General features: G+C 44.3%; 1 protein-coding gene across 7 annotated transcripts in view; it reads right to left on the minus strand.

Moving 5' to 3' along the window:
• Positions 1 to 894: 894 nt before the first annotated feature.
• ZBTB46 (zinc finger and BTB domain containing 46) overlaps positions 895 to 19,109 on the minus strand; it is a 59,369-nt gene continuing 41,154 nt past the window's right edge. For 4 of the 7 annotated variants that reach the window (XM_074888295.1, XM_074888292.1, XM_074888293.1 and 1 more), the window contains 4 exons: positions 18,135 to 18,186; positions 17,735 to 18,043; positions 11,280 to 11,455; positions 895 to 6,118 (listed from right to left, as the gene is read on the minus strand). In XM_074888295.1, coding sequence (XP_074744396.1) covers positions 5,732 to 6,118; positions 11,280 to 11,455; positions 17,735 to 18,043; positions 18,135 to 18,186 — 924 coding nt within the window. In that variant the 3' untranslated portion in view covers positions 895 to 5,731. Of the gene's footprint in view, positions 6,119 to 7,353; positions 11,184 to 11,279; positions 11,456 to 17,734; positions 18,044 to 18,134; positions 18,187 to 19,109 lie in introns of those variants that run through there. The other 3 variants (XR_012631431.1, XM_074888296.1, XM_074888297.1) reach the window with 3 other exon arrangements.

The raw sequence follows: 19,109 nt of genomic DNA on the forward strand, positions 1-19,109 counted from the left end.
AAACCCCTTTCCCCACCCCCCCCACCCCCCCCCTCCTTTTTTCCCCCCTTGTCCCCTCACACACGCCTGCCTGGGCAGGGGCTCTGGCCTGGGTTGGGCCAGGCCATGCTGGCCCCCCCCCCGTCCCCGTCCCTGCAGCCCCGTGGGATGGGGACAGGGAGGGGTGTGTGGCCCTGCCACCCTGCCTGGCCTTGCACCCAGGGCCGGTTCCCCCGCCCTGTGCAGGGAGGGGGGTCCCTTTGTATCGGGGACCCCCCCACACCTCACAGGGGGTCAGACCTGGACGGGGGCTGTGCCAGGCTGGGCCCCCCCCTTGTCCCCGACGCGGCGCCGACGGGGATTTTGATGTGTCAGATCCAGAAGAAAAAAAAACAAAAAATAAATATTTGGATTCTTTTTTTTTTTTTTTTAAATTATTATTGTTCGTTACTTTTAAGAAGGGCTCTGCGCTGCCAGGAGAGGGCACCCCCAGACATGCCCCCCCCCGCGCCCTGCATCCCAGGCATCCTCCCCGGAGCTGTGCAAAAGGGATTTTTAAAATTTCAAATAAATCCCTAAAAATAAGGAAATTGCCACCAACACTAACACACGGGGGTCAGGGGGGGCGCTGAGCCACAGGTACCTGTTTGGGATGGGTGTGGGAAAGGGGGGGGGTGAAGGCAGCATCACCCCCAGTCTGGGGGTGAAGGGGGGATTCTGGGGACCCCGCAGCGGCTCCGTCGCAGCCCCCAGGAGCGCTGAGGGGGGGGTGTGGGGGGGTGCAGGGCCCTGCAGCATCGCAGGGCTGCAGCTGGGTGGTGCCCGTGGCCCCCGCACAGCACCGGCAGCGCCCCAGCCGTACGTTCACTATGAGGAGAAAGGAGGGGGGGAAAAAAAAAAAAAAAAAAGACAAAATTTTAGCAGCAATTTCCCAATTTATTGAAACTGATTGAATTTTGCAAGTATGTCTAAGCTAAATCCCATCACAAAGTAATTATAATCAAGAGGCACGCCTCCGGCATGCCCAGGCAGACGAGAAACCGGGAGATCAACTAGAAAATAAGGTCATATTTACCTGAACTACGTTTACAGAAAATCAGTACAACACAGCCATGTTCTCCCACTGACTTCTGGTTACTAAAATCTCCTCAACCTCCCCAAAATATTAAACACATCTTCAATACAAACACAGGTTTATAATAATTAATATAAAGTCAGTATAATATAGAATATTCCCAGCAAAAAAAATAATCAACAATCTTCAAACGCTGTCCTTTTTTTTTTGTTTGTTTGTTTAGCTTTATTTTTGTAGACAGGTTTAAAGCACGTTGAAAAATAAATATATATGAAAGCATACACACAGCACTCTTACTATGCGGAACTAAAAAAAAAAGGCAGAAATTCAAAACAATATAGAATCTAAAAAATAAAAGGAACCATTAAGTATGGCTTTCTTAGGAGTTGCACATGTCACAGAATGAGCTAAAATAAGATTATCTTTCATAATATTGCAAAAAATTCCAGTTTTTGCATTATTTTCATGGAGTTTCTTTCCTAGAGGGCGATGTGCAAAATGGGAAGCATCCAGGCAGGGGGTGCCCGGGGTGGGGGCTCAGCCCCAGCGGGAACCAGGGCCAGGAACTGAGCCCCCACCCAAGTCATCGATCCCAAAACACACCCCCCAGCCCCCAAAGCAACGCGGCCGTCGCTTTGGAGAAGCGGAGCGTTTAAAGGCATGAGTCGCGAGAAGAAACACGAGGGGATCTAATGCTAGAGAGGGTTTCCTTTCATATGAAAAATATTCCTTTTGTAGTCCAAAACACTGATTTTTGATTAAAAAAAAAAAAAAAAAACCAATCACTTTGCAAACCTTCATTAGACACATCCCCCTCTCACCTCCCCACAAAGTCACTCCGCAGCTGCGAGGCTGTCGGGTGACCTTAAAATACACCAAACCGAGTAATTAATGATTTTTAAATAAAATTTTTGGAAATAACAAATTGTCAGAAGGCCACGCAAGAACCTCATTTGTCTTCGGTGTTTAAGATCCTCTCCAAACGCAACCCCAGACCACGGCCCACCCCGGGTGGGATTCGGTTTATTCCTCGGGGTCTTGTTGAGGAGGGCAAGGGCGGGACGGGGCCCTCTGCACCCTGTTCTGCGCAAGGCGGTCACAAAGCACGGCTTGAAATGCTCTTTGTACTCCTGGCACGCTTTTTTTTTAAAAAAAAATGAGGATAATAAAGAAAAATTCAGGGAGGGACATTCACAAGTATGTATGAATACTTTAAAAAAAATCCATCGCACATTATCGAGACCAAGTGTATCAATTTTTCACCTATAAGGGAGTTATTTTGAAACTAAATCTGTATATATATACACACACATATATATATATTTAGAAAAAATTAAAAAAAGGGAACCTCAGTGAAGTATACAAAGCCCTGAAGGGAAATACAAAGACGAGATGCTAGAGGTTACTCGAGCTAGTGTTGGATAGAACAGGCAGAATTATTGGTTTTTTGTTTAAATCTCCAAGAGCAGAAGAAGTTTGCATAGGCAGTAGATCCGAGACGCGCCCAGAGAGGAGCCCGAAGGGTCCGGTCGTGCGGAGCAACTGATGAAGTTTTATAAAGTTTCAGCATTTAAAAAAAAAAAAAAAAGCAGCCCAAATTCCTTTTTCGAACCCAAGCCTCACAAAGCGCCCGCTGGAGCGTGGAAGTTCAAAGACTAATTCCTGTATTTCCAGATCTGCACACCTCCATCAAAACAAAGCACTTAAAATATACATCAGGTGTTAGCAGGGTTTTATTTGGTATATATAGTGTATGTTAGTAATATAGAAGCATGTGCTAGATTATAATGGTAATATTGTAAAAGTTAGATTTTACGAGGATTTTCAGTTTTTCTCTCTTTTTGATTTATTTTTTGCATCCTCAGCTCAAAAAGAGCTTCAAAGTGGCACTACCAGGAAACACTTCTGAAAGCCATCTGGCTTACTGCCTACCCTTTAAAAAAAAAAAGGAAAGGAAAGAAAAGAAAAAAAATATATAAAATATTTCCAAAGGAATTGCAAAGTAAAGCTAAGCACCCCGTAACTCCGATTACAAAAATCGAGTCACCCAAAGGCGAGGGCAGGGAGGAGCGAGGAAGAGGAGGACTCACACCAACATCTCCTGCTCCTCCTCGGAAGGGACGACAGCGGATGGAGACGGAATGTCACAGAAAACGAGGGGGTTTGAATGGTTTGGGTTTAAAATTTCTTTTTTAAATAGACTTTTACATATAAAAAGCAAAGCTACAGATATCTTTTAAGTACTGTATGTATTTGTCTACATGTAACAGGTGAGGCTGCAAGTTCAGGACCTCAGACATCCCCTACCCCCCCTCCATATTTACAGGATAAATGACAATAAATACAGAGTCCGCACTCCGAGAGGCAAAAGTCGGGGTAAGGAAACAGCGACCTCGCTCTGGGACCCCCCAGCGACCGCTGGGCAGAAAGTACACAAAGGCCCAATCCTAAACCACTGGGTTTAAGTCTTTTTAAATACGGTAGGAGGGCTTTAGAAGAAGCTAAAATGTAAAATCAGATTTTTACAGTTTAATAAAAATGTTTCTGCATGACCCTACCGCCCTGTTCTGTATTTAGAGGGTTATCCACTCTTGCTGGCTAAAAGCAACAAGTCCCGCTTCACTCCTTCAATCCTAAGGAGCAGCAGCGACGGCGCTCACGTGGCCTCACTGAGCCAAACAGAGGATTTTAGGAAAGACCCAGGTTTCCAAATCACTGACGTGCACTAGAACCGACAGACCAGGAGCCTGGGAGCTGCTGGAGGCTCCCAGTGAAGGCGACCGGCACCGCGAAGGGGGAAGGTGCCCGCAGAGAGAAGGTGGCGAGTGTCTGCAAGGAACTGAGGAGCAGAGAAAGGAATTGAACGCTGTAAACCCAGGATGCGACTTTAAAAAAAAAAAAAAAGAATAAAAATCAAGGAATGAAGAACCGGCTACTGCAGGTGCCAGGACCAAGGCTCCCACCACTCTCCACCAAATCCTGGTACCAAGCAGCTCAAATCCTTCCAAGATTATTTGCTTTATTGGGGTTCACTGTACAATCTCCTTTTTATTTCCTTTGCTGGGTGGAACCACGCTTTTTGTTAAGGACCAGCACACCTGCAAGAACACTCTCTGCCCCGCAGGGATCGCCCGTCCCACCACGGGAGGAAAAATAGCACCTTTAGTCATTTGGCTTTCTGGTGAGGGGTTGTCTTTTGTGGCAGGTTTCAAGATACCATCACCACAGACATCGTATAAAATTGCTCCACGGTAAGGAAAGAGTGAGGTCTTCAGCTTTTTTTTTTTTTTTTTTTTTTTTTAAAAAAAAAAGCACCAGAAGCAAAGAGGTGAAGGGTAAAACAAGCTTCTTCTCAGGAACAAGACACTTCCAATGCACTTTGTTGCTGTTGTCATTTAGGGGTAGCTGGAAAAAGGCAACAGTGGCCGATATGAACAAGGAGAATCCAACTACCTGGCGCAGTCCCACAGAGTCTGTTAGGAGACACTGGGAGAGAAACCTGGTTCTTATTTAAAAAAAAAAAAAAAAAAAAGGTTTATTTGAAAATTTACATGGACCCAGTGCAGCTAAAGTTGAAGGTTTTTGTCATGGATTAAGTAGGTGTTACACCTACCAGTGATGAACAAAACTTTTTAGATTGGCGAGGAAGAACAACGTACCCAGGTGAAATCCCAGCCCCGCCGAAGTCTACGGGCCAGGAGCAGCAAGATCTGCCCCCAGCTGGGATCTCCTCACCTTGGCTTCTCGCCTTTCCCAGTTCATCCTGCACTTTGCTATATGCCTCATTTTTCCTACGGTTTGCATATATTATGAAAAAGGCAGCTGAGCAAAGGGAGAAAAGTGAAGATATTTGCAGAGAACGACAGGTAGAGAATTACCCGTGTCCTTTATAGCAACGGGTGCTTCTGGAAGCACCAACACGCGTTTTGGTGACCGCGGATAACCAAGGCTGGAAGACGGGACGTGGGTAAGATGCCAGTAGGTCCAAGAAACGTCATAATCTTTCTTTGATGGCGATTCTTTTGGAAGCTGAGAAAAGAATTCGTAAGGCTGTATCTGACTTGCCTTTTGATCTATTTGGCTCCACACAAAATAATAAAAACTCTCTTTAAATAACTTTGCAAAAGGCCTGTATCATCAAGGGAAGCCCTCCAACACACACATCCATTTGCTTTCACAACGTTAGCTTGTAATTCCACTGCTGCTGGGATTTTAGCACACAGACAAGGTGTTAAAAAAAAAAAAGAAAAAAAAAAACAACCAACCACCACCAAAAAAAACCCCTGCTTCGGACTCAAAAATCTCCCCGGTGTTCAGTTGAGGGCGGGAAGGGGACGAGGACTCATGCTTCACCCAGCCTCCCCATCGCACACCTGCGGAACCTCTACCTCACTTGCATGCACCTGGCTGGCTCGGCCGGAGGGCGGCCGCGGTCGGGGCTGGTCGTGGAGGGAGAAAGGGGAAGGCGAAGTCAGCCGTGCCGCCGGCAGCGACACGGCTAAGACAGTATCTGAGTGGAACAGAGAAGGACTTGTTTAGAAAACACAAGAGTTATTTTGCACACAATGGACGACAACAAGGCTACTTAGTTTTTCCAACATACTCCTTCTTCCCCCACCCTCCCTCCCCCTACAAACAACAGAGCGAAACAAAAAACAAACAAACAAACAAAAATCCCTAAGAAATCCAGGTAAAATCCTTGTCGTTCTCCCCAGAGTTGTCCTGCTCCTGCGGAGAGTCGACATCTTTGTCATCATCTAAAATCACGTCATCTTGTGACATTCCTACGTCATCCTTCCACTTGATGTCGTCGTCGTCTCCCATCTCCTCGTCTCCCTCCACTTTGATGTCATCCGGGTCTTCCATGTACTGCCCCTCCCCGGGGTAGCACTCGTCTGGAGACCCTTCGCCGCCGTTGTGGTCCAGGTGACCAGCGATGCCTCGGCCAGAGCAATCGGCACAAACCCCGTGGCGGCGCGAGCCGTGTTTAATCCCCACGCTGGCCGCGGACATGAACACTCGGTTGCACACTTTGCAGACGTATTTTTTATCTTTGCTGTGGACCTGGAAAAGGAGAACGATCAGAAAAGTTAATGTCAACGGAGGCGGATCGAGAGCCGCAGGGCAGGACGCGCTCCCCTGTCCTCTCCACCGCAGCCCACGAGCGCAGCCCGAGATCGTCGTGGGCTTCCAGCCTGAACTCAAAGCCACTATGATTAATTCAACCCTGAAATGGTGTCATACAGTGGAAAAATCCGTTTGAGACCGCCTTCAGATCATTAAATGAGTAGTTTTGAGAGGAACTTTTATCACTTAATTTTTTTCCTCCCCTTTTCTTGTTGTTTTTCTGGGGTGCGGCAGTTGCATTGCACCACCGCCACGAGGAAAACTTTTAACAGCACAAAAACCCCACCGGCCCAAGCGCTGGTTCTCTGCAGAGCAGAGCAGAACCACCCATGATCAAACCACTGTCAACATCACGTTAATTTAGGGGTTTCTCTCCTGACCCCGCTGCTGCCAAGAACCAAAGAACAGGGGCACTGTTAACACGGCCTGTATCTCTACAAAAATGCAGCCGAATGCACTTCTAACCTTATTTCTGACTACTTTGGTGGCTGAAAAGTGGTTTGTCACAAATGTTTCTGTTCTACAGATCAGGCTGCATTTTATGTCTGAAAATAACAGGCATAGGGAGCTATCACGCTTACAGAATAAGCGGTAAGTGGGAAAATGCTCTGTAGGACACCAGAAATCACGTCAAGATTCAAAATTCACCACACAATGAGAAAAATTACGTACTTTGAGAAGCACAAAAACACCTAATCAAAGGTGAAACCTATTGCTGGCCACTTTTGCCATGTGTAGAAGGCAAAGAGCTTGCTCAAAACGTTCACCTGCTCCTCTCCCAAAGGAAACAGCCAACCAGTGCAGCAAGAACTCCTGAATTCCACCACGAGGAGCCTCATCAGGTACTTTAATTTATATACACACACATATATATAAAAAATACATTTATATATTCACTTTATCTATATATAGAATAGTTTAGTTGGAAGGGATCTACACCAATCATCTAGTCCAACTGCCTGACTACTTCAGGGCTGACTGATACACATTATATTTTTTATATATATATATATATTCTTTTTAATATATTGACGCCACACCAGGACAGCCCGGGAGCGTGCCTTGGCCAGTGCCCTGTCGCTGGCACTGATCCGCAGGAGACACTTTGGGAAGCAGCACAGAAGCAGAGAAGGATCCACCTTGTACCAGACTGTTCAGTGACCGGCGATTCGGGGTCGTCCCGAGCAAGCCCTTGTGCAGACCATCAGCCTCGGGGCACATCGTGTCAGAGCCTAATCCTTTTCTGAACTCATTTATTCTTTTCATGCTCACCACAGCTTGTAGGAAAGGTTTTGCTGGTTAAACACGCCTTGGTGTGGGAAAGTCCTTCCTTTTCTTTTAAACCAGCTGCCTGGTGAGGCCAGTTCCCCGCTGCTGCCCCAGCACGGGACCATCTGCTCTCGCAGCCAGATTCTCTGTAACCCTCCGCTCACTGCTCACCCGCAACGCCCAGCCGAGCTAAAGGTATTTGGGAAGAGGACAAATTGACCCATCGCACCCCCTCAGCCCTCGCTACCACAGGACACTCACTCGGGCTTTGTACCACACCGGTCCCAGCCGCGTTCAAAGCCCACGAGCTCTTCTGATGTGCTCTGGCTTCAGGTTTCCCTCGCTCTGAGCTAGTCCCCGCCATGGATTCTTCAACTGCATCACGCAAAGTCATTGTATTTTATTTTTTTTTTAAACTACATGTAAGCTTTTGTAAAAGCAGTTGGACAGGGCTGGTCAAAGTCGTCTAACAACATCCATAGGCATCACTCATTTTTAACTGTTAGAAGAATGATTTTCAGGCATCAAAAGCTGAATAGGATTACAGAAGGTGGTCAAGGGTGCAGAATAGGGCTAAAAGAGCTGTACAAAAAAGGAAACGATAAAACAGGTACCAAAGCGACGCCTAATTCAAATATCTGTTTAAAAACTGATGACTTCTCTCCCTCTTTTCCCACGCTGACAGTTTAGTCAGCACATTTGAAGTGAACCACGTTACTGGATGGAGCTGAGTAGAAATGAATCCTATTTCCCTTACAGCCAAATCAGTAAATATTAAACACAGAAATGGTGTCTAGCCCTCAAGTGTCTGAAAATGCCATTAGAAAGATCATAAACACTATTCCAAGGGAGAGAAGGGAAAAATGTTGTGCTGACAACATCCTAGATTTCCGAAAAAATTTTAGAAACGGGTTAAGTTCTCAGAAATAAAGTGACGGAGGCAACCAGCTGGCACAACAAGGTGTTCCCTGCTGCAAAACTAGGAACAGGGCTTGAAATCTGTGCGCTTGCAGCAGGCCTAAGCTCACCACTTGGATCTGCCTCCCGAACACCAGCACCCCCCTCAAGCCCCCAAGGAAGTAACGAGGGGGCATCTCGGGGAGCAGGCAGTCCCCCGAGCAGATGGCCGGGCACTCGTCCCAACGGACACGCGCGCATGGAAGGGGGCGGCAGTGCATGGTGGAGCTCTGAACACCAGAGCAACTCCTCACGCAAGGCCCTCGACGATCCCGGTGCCAGGGGGTAACGCTGCCGTTCGGGAAGTCGGGACGCACTGGGACACCGGCTTCCAGCTCACCAGGCAGCAGCTCTGCCCAGGAAAGGCAGGGATGGAGCAAGCTGCATAGGTGGTGTAGTATCTGCAATAATAGCCAAGTTTGCTACAGATTTAATAATAGATAATAATAATAAAAAATTTTAAAAAGCTACTGCAAGGAAATAGAAGCTCAGTACGCAAACAAAACTCCTCCCCATCTAAATTTATCCTGCCGGTTCTAAGCAGTTTGCAGTCGCTTGCGACGCTGCGACAGCCCAGGTAAGAAAGTTCAGTACGTATGGAGACAAGTCACTTCAAACAGAACCGAGGGACTTTTGGTTAAGTTTTTCTGAAGCTGAAAACCTTGAGGGTATTACAGCGGTAGCGCTTCCTTCTGGACACAGCTGTTCGCTGCAACGGGGTGAGAAACCTCAGTTTATGATCTGCCACCGCACAGAAATATCATTTGAGATGCAAATATTTTGGAAAGAAAATCTTGTTTTACTTTAATATTCCAATTCAAAGAAAACAAGCATTTCTATTCAAATTTAAATTTTATATAAAGACTGTAAAAATACACTTTTTAATCCCAGTTAAACTAAAATAGTCCCTTTTGTCTTTGGTTACCAGTTGAGGAACCGAGAGAAACAAGGTTTTTGGTGTGTTAAACCTACTTCCTTTTCCTACACGTTATTTTTATAACACGTTTTTTTTTTATTTGACGCACACCAGCATTCATCTTTACAGATTTACCCAAGAGTCGGCAATTAAGCCCCAAAACATCAGACGCACCGGAAATAAGATGACAAGAGAAGCAAAGTGTATGAACCCAGCAGTTAATCTTGCCACAAGCACTTCAGGCAGCCTGCACAACTGCTTCTGTAAACGAAGATCACGGTGCTATTTGCATATAAGAAAATACCCCTTTTCATAGCTTCACTTCAAAAGAAACTTCAGATAAATAATGAAACTGGAATTTTTCTGGGGCCTTACACAGTACCAAAAAGAAAAAAAAAAAACCCACATCCCTGTCCTTTTTTCTTTAGTGCATCCATGCCTCAGAGTCATTTACAGCTCTTTGGAAGTGAAAACAAAATCGGTATTGTCAGGGCTGCACTTTTTTCAGGAACTGGCACTAAAAATTTGTAATCCAGCTGGTATTTTCTAAATTAGCTTCATTCCTGACATAAAAGAAGTCAGAGAGCGATTCAGACAGACATATATCCTCTCCTGTATGTGTTCACAAGTGGCTGATTTCATCTCCCCGGGTGTCTAACAGAACTTGAACTTCACACTCAACAGAACCAAGTCACTCACCTAAAATGATACCAGCAGCAAAAAAAGGAGAACTAAAATTAATCTGCAGAGCACCTCAGTTTCACTCCTGGAGGCTATAGGGCATTTCCCTGCCTTCCCCACGGTATGTAAAAATATGCTGACTCTTATTAGTATAGAATTCACAGAGCAAGAAAAGGAATTGCAAATTCTGTTACACTTGAACCAAGCTGCACTGCTGCTATTAAACTGCCTTTGCAGGAAGGTCTGCGAGGGGATGCACATGCTTGCAGGACTGGCACGAGGCATTCAAGTTCTTTGTGGCTTTTTGAGAATTACAACCAGGAAAACATTAATTACTCTAAGCACACCTCCTCTGGTAAGATATTTTTTACATTGAAAATTTAATACATAAGTAGGATACATATAGATAATATAAATATGGAAAAAGTTATTTAAATGACCTCAGTAAATCAATTCTTAGTCACTGAAACTGTCAATGCTCTTGATTTTGTTTTTTAATATCTCACTGTATTAGAACCTCACAGCTACCATCCCCAGTATTTAAAAAAAAAAAAAAAAAAATCATGTTTTCTTTACAACCTTCATTAGAGGGTCACCAGAACGTGCTGGTGTGCATTACTGAGATAATTATGTAGAAACTATTTGCTCTTCCACAACATCACCTCTATACCAAGCTTTGAGAAACCACTTTAAGATATCAAATTAATTCTTCCCTGAAAAAAAGCAAAGTTTGGCTTAAAATTTTGTTTCTGAGGAAGTTGTGAAAAGCCACACAATGGCACCAACCAGCCTCCTCACTGGCATCGAGCAGCCATCTTTAATAAGGCATAACATTATTTTTGATAACTAAGCATTGCCAGAGCAGAGTAGCTCTGCCTTGAATTCTTCTTGCTGAGTGACTGATTTTTAAAGCTTTCTGCACTGAGTCACTCAACCTATTAAAGAAAAAAAAATTCCTTTTCCATCCTGAAGACAGCATTAGGTATTCTCCCTCCTGGGAAGGAGAGGGCTGCGCTGCAGAGCGAGGCCGGGGCTGCGGGGCTGGAGCCCTCCGGCGGAGCGAGGAGAGCAGGTGGAGATCAGCTCTGGATGAACAGGCAGCAAAACACAGGGCCTTTGAAAGGTGGGGGGAAGAAAACATACTGGAGAAGCCTTCAGAGGAGCCCCGGAGGGGAAAACCTAAGCCAGAGGAAGCTCCTGTTATCTCGACCCCGAACCAACGGGCCCCGTTGCCAGGCGAGGCCGGCGCGAGCCGCCTGGCAGGGGCACTCTTACCAAGGTGTGCCGCTTCATGTGCTCCCGGCGGGTGAACTTCTTCCCGCAGATCTCACAGGGATAGGGCCTTTCCCCCGTGTGGGATCGCATGTGTCTCTTCAGGATGCACTGATGCATGGCTGAAAAACTGCAGTACGGGCACTTGAATTTCTTCCTGATGACTGTGAACTCGTTGACTGGAAGAGAGCAAGAGGAACACGCAGGTTACTTGCAGAACGTCTCAAAACAGTCTTCTCGTTTACTATTAAATTAGTTCACTGTGAAATCACACTCTCACCTCTTAACCATCTACAATTTTTTTAATCCTTATGCTATATTATTGCGCTTATATTATTAAAGCCAAGAACTTCAAGTACCTTCACCAGAGAAGCCTCTGAACAAACCAATGCACAACAGTCTGTAACACACATTGCCTAACGCTTGCTGAATGGCAAATAAAAAAGGGCTGACAATCTGCTATAATTCTAGTTTATTATAACGAATTATCCTAAAGATCTAAAATTCTAACACTATTATTTGTGGAAGAAGTTACTAGCCATGAACAGAAAACCACAAACGTAACACCCTGACAGTGCCCTGCGCTTTAGTTTTATATTTATGGGGTGATGCAAGATCATCACCACACGCCCCAGGAGCATTTCAGCGAAGGTGCAGAGACCGAGGATTAGCCAGAAGAAACAGGACAGTTACAACAAACACACTCTACGTTATCCAACTCTCAACTACTATGACCATCGCGGCATGGATACAGAAATATAAAAGGATGCTTATTGTCGAATTACAGCACGATCCTTGCAAGCCTCCTGACAAGACAACTTGAGGGACTTTTTTTTCTGCCTCCCCCCCCTCGTATTTAGCTGAACTAGAAAAGGGATGAATTCTCCGAAGTCATTCTGACATTGTTGATTCTTTTCTTCTTGTCATCTCCTCAGAAGCGCGCTGGAAGCGGACCCAGGGGACACAAACAGTATCGACAGCCCAGGGGTCGAATTTGCCAGCAGAATGCACATGGCAGCTGCGGTGGTATTTCCTCCCCCAAACAACGCGAAAGTGCCATATGCAAAATACAGCAGGTGAAAGCAGAATATTTGCTACTCCCTGAGGACATCCACCCACTCTAAGTTTGGAAGTGACTGCCCACCTGGATATGATCTTAAATCTCCACCTTCTAATAATGCTGTTGCTTTTCATTAGTATGTTAATTTTCACCCACTTTTCTCCTAATTATTGTTATTTCTCAAAGCAATATATTGTTTACATAACAACAAGAGGGGAAAAAAAAAAAAGCAAGTTCTAGTTAATCACCTTAAGTACACGATTGGGTACATAAATGGCTCTTGGTAAATGAAGACAGTCTATGTAGGAGAGCTAAGGGAGTAAGGGAAACACCAGACCTACTACATGGCTTCTAACATACCGAGTACTTTGCAATATTTTTAGATGCTTATTGAAATGTTATCTCCTACAAACGCCCTACCAGCCCAAGGTACAGTGCATGCCCTCAGTATACCACAGATAATGCCCTGGGAGTTACACTGTATGCTGAAAAACAGTCACTTAAAAATACCCTTTTTTAAGAAAGTCAGTAGGCCTATGTACTCGGTATCATTTAATACCTAATTCGGGGGTTTTTATTTTCTTTTCTTCTAAAATTTACTTTGTCTCGTATTTGCAATACAGATAAAACAATGTGGAAAGTACGTTTGTCCCTCTTGCAGAAGTGCAAACTACATGACGCTATTGAGACATCTTTACACAAGGTAACACCACCCTTCTTATTCAGAACAAACATTTCAACACAAGCTCATCTTAGAAAAAGTATTTTAAGAAGTTTTTTGTTGTTCTAGTGCAGGCTAAAAGCATGGTTCAAGATCTATCTTAAAAGCTGCTGTGATATTTTGTCTCAGCATTTGTTTTGACTACCTGGGATTAAACCTATCCTCCACGCTTTGAGCAGCAGTTTGAACTGGATCTAACATTCTCATATTCTTTTTCTTGCGTCCCTAACTTGCTGCTTTGGGCTGTTCAGCAACGGTGGTGGTCCACCCTACAGGTGCTTTTTTTTTTGGTGGGACTTTTTGCAACCCATTTGTGGAGCTGTTGAGAGAATTTTCTAGCCCAAGGAAGAAAAAAAAAAAGCCTACTCACTTGGGCCATGGCTGCAATACTGACGACAGGGTAAGTGAACGCTAAAGAATATTTCATTCACCTGTCAGTAAAGATTATTCACTGCGATCGGGCAGGATTTGGAAGGGCTGGTTTTGAGTGACTGTGCACTTGCAGTGCTTTGGGAACCTCCCAGAGGAGGTACTTTTAACATGGCCCGATGCCCAGAGCCTTGTGCAAGCTCTTGTTGATAATGTAACCACCCAGCCCTTCCCCATACCCATCCTGATTTACAAGGTTTAAAATTTTTTTTTAAACAACTAGAATATGAAAACTCTCTCTTTTATATTACAGGAAAAGTATTTTTTCTTTTATCATCTCCTTTAGATTTGTCTATACAATCAGAGGCAAGGAGCCCACCTTCTTCTACAGCAAGTATCAATTTTACGATACAAAGCTATTTGTGATAAATACATTTCCAGGCTGATCTTGCTGAAGCATTAGTGATAGGCCACACACACACCTACACTCCCTGGGATCACTATAAACCTATTACTATGAAGTCTAGACAAGGTAAGCAAGCTGTAAGCTGATCAAGGGAAGTCAAGAGGGGCCACGTAACCCTCCTTCCTCCAGGCCAAGGCCACGTCCAGTACTGCTCAACACCACAAACGTGACGTGTAGACCACGGCTAGCAGGAGAAGCCGCTCAGCAAGTCAGGTTTAAGCACCTGACTCCGGAAAAAACTCCCATGGAGATCCTGACAGCAACCAGATCCCAAGATTACGAAGCAAAAGTGCTTTAGAGAAGAGAATACCACAAAATCCCTTATTTCCTACATCACCAGATTGCACTTGATCCTGTCATTTCCTAAATGACCAGATGTCTCCTCTCATTTACTGTCCGACCTGTCCCTTCACTTTAGAGCTGAGCTACCGCAGAAGCCAAAAAGGCAACTCCAAACGTTAGGTGCTTCCACACACAAATAGCCATGGGTTTCCAACACAGAAATGTATTTCCAACAACATATTCGCAACGTTTTCTGATTTCAAGATCCCTCACGCTTACTTTTGCCTGCATTCAGCTTAAATCGCTCGAGAGTAACATTTTCGGCTTCTAGTACGCTGGTATTTAAAAAGTCACAGAACACTTTTTGCAGCTATAGTTTTATTGAAAACTATTTTTTTTTTCCACCAAATAGCCATATATTTAGTTCTCGTATCTCCAAAGTAAACACCTTAAAAACAAAAGCATTGTTAGAAAAATAACTGTATGGCAGAGTTAACGTTTTCATGCTCCTGTGAAATATCTGCACTCACAAGTACATAGACTTAATGAACAACATACCACCTTTGGTATGAGTATGATCTTTTGTCTAAATGACAGTATTTTATAGAGCTCACATATAGCAGCATTAAGGTCCTGAGAAATAATCTGCAAGGAGATCATCAAGACCATTAACAGTAGCGCCACAGGTAACCAGCTACTGGACACAACTACAGGAAGAATAGCAGCAAGAAGCAGAGAACGTAATACAAACAGTGCCACAGTAAAATACCTATGTACTTAACTCTGCTAAAGTATTTACAGATGATGTGCCTTTTTAAAATCGGCACAATAATGCTTGAAAAAAAGCCTTTGGTATTGTCATCGCAATTAACTTCACTTATTTCACTGAGGCTGTTAAATGAAAGAGGCTCCCACGCCCCTGACTTGAGAAGGGAAAGCACTAGCGACACACTGCCTGATAGAGCCACTCTGTGTTAACTCTGTAAACTCGTACGTAGCTAACCACTGAAATACTACACTCATGTGGTTATTACGAAGAATTCACAAATTTTAGGAGAATGCTTGTCCACTTCATCCTCATTATATTTAAGGTTATAAACAGCAAGGTGCAATTTAACTGTCAAACTTACACATCTTCCCATGCCATTTCTGAACACAAAAATCCTGCTTTTAAAAAGTTTTCTACACGAACCCGCTAAGCCTCTGCTATGTTATACCCTATGGTTCTAACATTTTAAAAAACCTACCCATGATCCTGAAGAGAAACACTGGAAATTCTCGGTGCTGAACTCAGGAAGCCCTCTGATGTACAGGCCAAGTAAAATACTACTTAAACCTCTATTAGAGAGAATGAGTTGACCTGACTATAGAAAAAGAGTTCCATGTTGAATTAAATCCTCAAATATGAGAAAAATGAACAAACATGAAGTGTCAGTAACTATTATCACATGAACGAATCCTTTTAAAATTTGCTGAAGTTACTTTTGCTGGCATCTTACTTTTCCAATTCAGACAAGTCCTACCATGCTGCTCCCAGATTGCCAGGTAAGACTCATTTTGGCCAAAACTTCCTCTTCTGGCTCAGCTTTCTCCTCCCTCACTTACTGGTTCTTTAAGAGCAAAATAAACTACAAAGCAATTAAACTGACATCTGCAACAAGGGAAGCTGACAAACTATAAACTACACAGGTTCACAGACAGCCGTGATCCACAATGCCAAAGATGTCCATGGGAACAAGAGCGAGAAAAATGAACAAGACTTTGCAAAAAGATAGAATTTAAGAAAAGTGAAGTATGGTGCACTACACTGATTATCTAGGAACATATTCTCAAATCTGACGGCACCCTGCGGAAACAAAGAGTAAGAACGAACTAAGCCAAGGAGGGAAACTCTGGCTTCCCAACCCTCACAAACCCAGCTCTGACGGGGCACAGAGCCGCCTCCCCGAAGCTCCGACTCCCGGCAGGACCGGGCAGAGCAGCGCTGCCCCGCAGCGTACCTGCTCCCTCGCTACGAGAGCGGCAGGGACCGGACGATCTCTCGTCCAGCTCTCCACAAAACAGCTTTGCAAGATACTCTCCACTGGAGACCTCCAGGCTGCTCCAGTCCACTTTGTGCACAACCAAGTATTTCTCGGTTTTGTCTCCCTGAGATGAAACAACATTAGGAGAAAGAACTTCCCTGAAGAACTCTACAGACCATTTGCAGAAGTTGCTTCAGTCTCCTCGGCTGCCTGTCTCGCACATTAAGGAAAGCAACCCTACAACGCCAAAGCTCAAGCTGCTGACAAGCTGTGTTGTACACAGAGCAGCTGGGAAGCACTACGCTTAATTATGCTACTTTCATTTCACAGTTACTATAAGCTGGTTTTGCATGTAAATATATAGCAAGAGATACAGAAATATTTAATCTTTAAAAAAAATAAATTAATTTCATATAATAGGAATTACAGTAAGACTTCTACCCTCCAGTAACAACCATTACTGATTTTGTATGCACACCCTAAGTTACAATTAGATCTTCTGCGTAAAGTCTCCTCTCCTCAGTTTCAAGAACATACATTCAGTCTGGCTGACTTAATTACATTATATAAAACAAACGAGTCGGAAAAATTTACAGAATTCCTGAAAACCACAGCCATACTCCAGTATAATTTTTCTGAAGTCCTAAAAGCACTCAAACATAGTCTCCATAAAATACACAAGCCCTGCGACAACTTTCAAGCCCCAGTGATATACCTTGTTGCACATATGAACAAGCAGCAGGTTCTTCTCCTTTAAATGACATAGAAAACCAGACTTTATAAACAGTTTACAGGGCTGAGCAACCCAGTGCTTTCACAGCTCCTAATCTCAAGATGAAACACCCTGAAATGCCCTAATTGTCTAATGGACAGAACACTAGACCAGAACTCAGAAGACTGAATTCTGTTATTAATTCTACTGCTAACACGCTCAACAAGCTGAGGTATGTTATTTTCCCAGGAAATACGAGGAAAACATTACCATTTCTTTTATAAAGCACTTTGAGATCTACTGATTAAAAAAAAGTTTAAGGTAGTATAAGCACGCAGTATGACCACACCAATAAGATAGCCAAAGTGCCCGGTATATGGACTGACGAAAGTTATTTTTGCACAAAAATTGCACCGTGGCTGCAGTTACACAGTGTGTGGAACCAGCACATTATCAACCTGATCAGCTCTGGGGAGTTACTCTATTGAATTACACCTGCGGTACGTTCGTTTGCAGCACGAGAACAATGGAACAATTTGCTTTTCCTAGTTTAAAAGAAGTGTCTCGTATACGCGACAGGAGCTACGCGTCCTCAGGATCCTCGTTTTGTCCTACACTCTCCAAAAGCTCAAACCCGCCCAGCTGGGCAGAGCCCAGGTAACACGCTTTCACGTGGCTAGCGAGGTTCTTCTGTGTACCGAAGCCCTTGCCACAGAAGAGACAGACAAAAGTACGCTCGTTCGAGTGCACAGACATGAGATGCCGGTTTAAGTCTGTTTTGTCCCGAAACAGCTTGGCACAGATAGGACACTGCATCTTCTTACAGTTGAAGTGGATGGTCTTTTCGTGCCGATCCATGTTTGATTTCAGAGTGAAGCTGGCGGGGCATTTGGAGCACTGGAAGCGGGCGAGCTGGCCAGGGGGCACGCTGTCAGCAAGGCCAGGCTGGGAGCAGTCGAAGTCGAAGGGGAGAAGCATGGAGAAAGCATGCTCGTGGATGTGCTCCTTCAGCTCTTCAGCACACTGGAAAACCCTCCTGCAGAAACCACAGGTCAGCCTCTTGCCCAGGGCTGCATCCAGGAACAGGCCATCAGCGGTTACGTCCATGTCTTCCGATCTCGAGAAACTCGTATCTAAAACAGAAATACGCAGAGACACGCACAAATCAGTGTCTTCTGGTATAAAATAATGATAGTTTAAAAAAATATTTTTCTCTCTACTTACTCGAATCAGAGTTATCGAACTGCCAAAGCGCTAAAAATCCATCGTAAGTGGCCTGCAAATGAAAAGCATACTTAAGGTAAGGCAAGCATTCACAAGAACACACCTTTGCAGTTAGTGCTCAGACTCCCATCTCATCACAGCCTTCGCCCCTTCTTTCAGGGAGACCTATCATTTGACGTGGCAACCCTACTTGTCCTCACAAAGCTGTCACTGTCAAAGCAGCTAAGTTAGCTGGGCCATATTTTGCAAGATTCAGTGTTTTGAAGACAGTAATCAACGTGTTTATTTAGGTCCTGGGTACCTACTCAGTTTCCAGTCCCGTAAGCATCTGGAGCTCCCACTCAGGCCGGCAGCAAACGCTGGATAGAAAATTTTTAGCAGATACAACAGAACTGGAAAATTTTCCCTTAGCCATACATAGCTACTTTTTCTTTCCACATAGAAAAGCCCATAGAAAACAAACACCTTCTGCGTAGTTCCCTTTATGCAATGCTCTCTGGCATTGCTGATCCAAATTACAAATAAAAGCTGATTTTTTAATTTTTTTTTTTCCATAAACCATTTGCAAGTATGCCGGCGTGTGGCAGATGGCAGCCCTCTATGAGGCAGAGGCATGATGCAGCCTGGACAGGTCTGCTGGAGACCAGGCAAGCGACTACCAGCCATTCTGACCAGCTCATTTTGTTCTAAGGTGACTACAGGGGAAAAAAAAAAAAAAAAAAAAAAAAATCTGTGTTTCCACCCATTTGTTTAATAGAACTGAAGTGTCATTCAAAAATATTAAGAATAAGAAAAGCCACAGAAAGCTATGGATTTTGTGTCAAATTCCTGACTCCTGTAATGCAGAAAGCCAGCCTGCTTCTATCCAAATTTAGACAGAAGAAAACCAAATGCAGAACACCAGAAGCAGGCAATGGATAGCTGGGGTCTCGGCTATCTTTACATCATTATTATATTCTTGTATGCAATGTTTTG

This window comes from Strix uralensis, chromosome 18, assembly GCF_047716275.1.
Source record: "Strix uralensis isolate ZFMK-TIS-50842 chromosome 18, bStrUra1, whole genome shotgun sequence".
Taxonomy (NCBI): Eukaryota; Metazoa; Chordata; class Aves; order Strigiformes; family Strigidae; genus Strix; species Strix uralensis.